The sequence below is a fragment of the Zeus faber genome (assembly GCF_960531495.2).
Source record: "Zeus faber genome assembly, chromosome: 19".
Taxonomy (NCBI): Eukaryota; Metazoa; Chordata; class Actinopteri; order Zeiformes; family Zeidae; genus Zeus; species Zeus faber.
Genome location: NC_137206.1, coordinates 2,927,898 through 2,932,465, shown reverse-complemented (window position 1 = coordinate 2,932,465; position 4,568 = coordinate 2,927,898). Strand labels below are relative to the sequence as shown.

Sequence of the window (4,568 nt, the reverse complement as noted above, 5' to 3'; positions counted from 1 at the left end):
TAATATTATTTAGTCGTCAGGGACGTTGTACAAACCGGTCGTTAACCCATGGCGTGCTGTGACACTCCTCTCCGCCCAGTCGCCGCCCGCAGTACCAGCCTCTGTCCCTCAAGCGGCTTCAGTACCTGATCGATTTGGGACGCGTGGACCCCGCGCAGCCCGTGGACCTGACCCAGCTGGTCAACGCCAGGGGAGTGAGCATCCAGCCCCAGAAGAGACACTTTGGGGTCCAGCTGGTGGACGAGGTAACGGCTGAATGGAATGAACTTTACGAACCTTCTGTAACGATGGTTCAAAAATACTGTTTGTTTGCTTGAAATACATTTTTACGACTGTAAATAATGCTGAGATATTTTATAATAACACTAATAAGTTGGACAAACCTTCTGTTATTAGTTGTGTCTGTAGTGTTCTATACATATACACATTATTATTGTTATTATTCTTCTTATTATTAATAATGTAAAGACATATCCTACCATAGTTATATTCATACCCAATCAACTTGCATCCTTACTGCCACTTCACCTCTTACAGCTTTTTTTTGGTCATTTATCTTTTCCTGGTGCCTAGAACCCATTTTGTGCATTCTGTTTATATTTTATTTGTATTTTTATAATTTTATTTTATAGGCTGTTAAACTTTTTATTTTATTTAAATGTTTTGCTCCTAGTCTGTGTCACCATAATGCACCCGCTGTCATCAGGACAAATTCCTTCCCTATAAAAATGTACCAGGTGTAATAAACTGATTCCGAAAGAGAAGTTTGTCTAAGTTGTAAAAATATCATTAGTTAATGCAGATAAGGAGTAATACTTTGTAATAAAATAAGCTTTGAACCAGCAGAACTCGACCTGACGGACAAATTGTCGGAATCATTTCTGTTGCACCTTTCTGCCTCTGGGGGGCAGCACATGACACGCTTGTATCTTCTGAGCGCTGGTGGTTCCTGTGTCTTGAGTGTTGTGCTCCTCCTGAAGTTCTTTTCATCGTCCATCCGTGTGTTTCAGGGTGTCGAGTGTTTTTCAGCCAAGGTCAACATCGAGGTGCAGAGAGCGTCGGAAGCCGCCATCGCCGCCGTGGAGCGCAACGGAGGAGTGATCACCACCAGCTACTACGACCCCCTCAGCCTCGGTGCGTCCCCCCAACGCTCGCACCGTCCCCATTTGTCTTCATCTGACTGTGTTGTCCAAGCTGGTGTTTCTCAAAGTAGAGTCTGTGGACCCGTGGGGGTCCGGCAGCAATGATACCTGGGTTGCTCTTTTTTTATTTACTCATTTAGATAGAGATACATTCAAAAATTGATCTTACCAGTTCTTTAAATTCTCTTTTTCTTTATAAACCCTTTTATACGTTTGATTGACAACTAATAAAGGCAAACTAATAAAGGGTTATTGAAAAAGCTGCACAAATAGTATTTTATTTGTGTATTTTACACAATGGTATTTTATTTTTTGATTACAATACAGAGGTGGTGTTCCTCAGCATTCAACCAGTAGTGGCATTTTGCCATGGCAACAACACAAGCAGCTAAAGGACACGTGCACAATTTTGAAAAGTGTCAATCTGTGAAATTGTGGGTTTGGTCCCAAAATTCCGTTCAAATTTTTTTATTTATTTTTTAAAAATCTGACGTTGCTTTCTTCAAAGTTTGCCTTCTTCTTCTGATTTATTGATTTATTTTTTAGTTTTTTTCCTGGTTGTATATTTTTCATTCTTATTTTTTCTTTGTGTGTGAATGTCCATCCATATCGACAGGTTACTCACCGCAGCTCGCTACGCTGCTTTAGCTAATTCACCACCGCTGCCTCTCACTCCCTTGCGGTGGCGGACCACGCCACCAGCAATGGAAACCGTACCTCGAGGAGCACATGCAGGTCGCAAACACAAAGAATGGCCGTATCTTAAAAAGTGCCCGATAAATATTGTATCTAATATGGGATTTTTAAACAAAATGTCACAGATTACCACTTCAATAAAAAAAATAAAAATAAAGTCTATAAAAATTTGATCGGTCACAACGGAAATATTGAAACCCTGTGATCTAAGCTGTGATTATTGATTCATAGACAGACAGACAGATACAGACAGGACTTAATTCATCCTTGGGGGGGAAATAGCAGATTATGTTGTAACTGAAACGTGTGGTTGTGTTTCCCAGCGATCCTCATCAGGCCAGTGCCGTTCTTCCAGCGGGGGCAGCCCATCCCGCGCCGCATGCTGCCGGGCGAGGACATGGTGTCGTACTACAGCGACCCGGCCGCCCGCGGCTACCTGGCCGACCCCGAGCGGGTCCGGCAGGCGCGGCTGGACCTGGCCGCTAAGTACGGCTACGTTCTGCCCGACCTCTCCAAGGACGAGCTGTTCCACATGCTCCGCTCCCGGAAGGACGCCCGGCAGATCTTCTTCGGCCTCTCGCCCGGCTGGGTGGTCAACATGGCCGACAAGAAGATCCTGAAGCCCACGGACCAGAAGCTGTTGCAGTACTACAGCTCGTAGGTGGGGAAGGAACCGCCCAAATGAACAAACTGTCACGGTGAAGGCACACAGGACGCGTGTTAACGTTATGGGGTCGTTCAGAGGGTTTTCTGCTCAAACAGAAGTGGAGATTGTCATTGTAACATAAGTGTCGAAAAATATCTTATTAAATAAAGCTGTTTAAATCATTTCAGGATTCATTTTTTTAACCTGAACTTTCTTGGGATGTGCTAAAATGCTCACTGTAGCTTAACAGGATGAAAATCCCTTTAACTTCAAACAAAATCTTGTTTTTTCTGTGCTGTCGATGATCAAAAGAAAACGTTTTTCAATTAATTTGGCTGAAAATGCCAAAAATAGTGAGCTCGGTGTGACTTAATGAGCCAATATGACCCCAAGGAATGTTTTTTATTTTTTTTATTTTAGTGTGGATTAAGCCACATTTCCAGACCTCCAATGTCTTGCGTTTTGAGCCCATTACGCCTTGTCAAGCTCCCGTTTTTAATCCCGTTTTCTACTTTATTCGTTCATAAAAATGTTCAACTTGATTGTAAATGTTCCCCCACCGCTCATTAAGCCTCCGTGTGCGTCCCCGTTGTTATATGTTAGAACTTCACGCCTTATGCCCCTAAGACCTCAATAATAAAAGTCTCAGCGCACTCCTCAGGTCTCGGTGACACGTCCATGAGGAGCCGCGGTGACTCAGTGGTTTGTTGCCGAGGTGGAACCAGCGTGGACGGCAGCAGGTGAGGAGGAAGCTCGGAAAATAAGATCGGAGCAAAGAATGAAAACAGGAAACAGATGCCGGGCCATGCGAGTTACATGTGAGCAGCCTGCGTCTAGAAGGGGAGTTTGAAATTAGTCATAGGCAGCTGTATCCTGGATGTTCCGACGACCCCCAGCTCTACACCTCCGGGCCCTCCACATCCACTAGAGCCGCAAGAACCGTGTCATAGTTCCAGAGGGGCCCCGTTTGAATAGACGGAGGACGTTCCCAGAATGCCGCTCTCCCTCATTAAGGATCTCGGGGTTGTTTGGTCGGAGGGGAAAGCGAGGCCCCGACCCGCTGTCAGGTTCGGGTCCTTCCAGGGCCCCAGGCCTCGGCAAATTTATATTTAAACTCTCTATCACTGGTGTTTATTTTCTGAAGTCCAAATGGCACGGTTTCTATAAATAACTTGGTATTTTACGCATATTGTCTTAAGCGGCGCTCCCATAGAAAGTCTGCTGTTATAAAAACACTTTATCAAAGGAAGCATATGTTTGTGTGTGTGTGTGCAAGACAAGCAGTATTGTTTTTCAGTGCTCTGGCTCCACTGGCACATGAGGTGTGTGTGTGTGTGTGGACAGAGAGCGAGATCGATAGATAGAAAAAAATATGAAGGAAGAGATAAGCTTTTTCTCTCTTTATATATATTTATATATATACTAATCCCTGGAGTTAAATTGCTGTGTCAGCAACAGCTCACAGCTTAAATTAGGCAAAAATAATGATAAAGCAGTAGAATAATAATATTACAAAGAAAATGGAAATTTTGGAAATAAACAATTAAACAGTTGACGTTACACAATAATATGACTATATACACTAAATCCAATGGGAAACAACAAATATAACCTAAAAAATATCAGAAAACCAATAAAAAAAATATACAAATTAAATTTCCCTGGAAGAATGTAGTCATATACAATAACTAGTGAAATAAACCCTCACGGCGAGCGAGAAAGATGAGCCTGAAGATAAGACAGAATCTTTTGATGTACAATAACACTAACGACTAGATTCGATTTTTTACAGCAAAAAAACATATGGAAAAATAAATCATAAACACCAAACAGAAATAAACCTCTGAAATGAACACTAAATGTACTTTACACATCACTGTACTTTACACTGTATCAACAGAACACACACACATACACACACTGACACACACACACACACACACACACACACACACTGTTTTAAATTCAAATGCGGTGCAGAAGATCTAAGTGTAGCAGTGGAGCCTGACAAGAGGAATATACAGACTGTATATTTACAAGTATATATACAGACTGTATATAAACATATCATATATCATCATCAT

At 42.4% G+C, this 4,568-nt stretch overlaps 1 protein-coding gene across 1 annotated transcript in view; it reads left to right on the top strand.

Annotated features, from left to right (window-relative positions):
- Window positions 1-2,660, top strand: part of mrpl15 (mitochondrial ribosomal protein L15) — a 5,120-nt gene extending 2,460 nt beyond the window's left edge. Inside the window, exons 3-5 of the mRNA XM_080019928.1 lie at window positions 80-245; window positions 1,011-1,134; window positions 2,162-2,660. Of these exons, the coding sequence (XP_079876054.1) occupies window positions 80-245; window positions 1,011-1,134; window positions 2,162-2,499 (628 nt within the window). The 3' untranslated portion in view covers window positions 2,500-2,660. The remainder of the gene's footprint in view (window positions 1-79; window positions 246-1,010; window positions 1,135-2,161) is intronic.
- The last annotated feature ends 1,908 nt before the right edge of the window (window positions 2,661-4,568 follow it).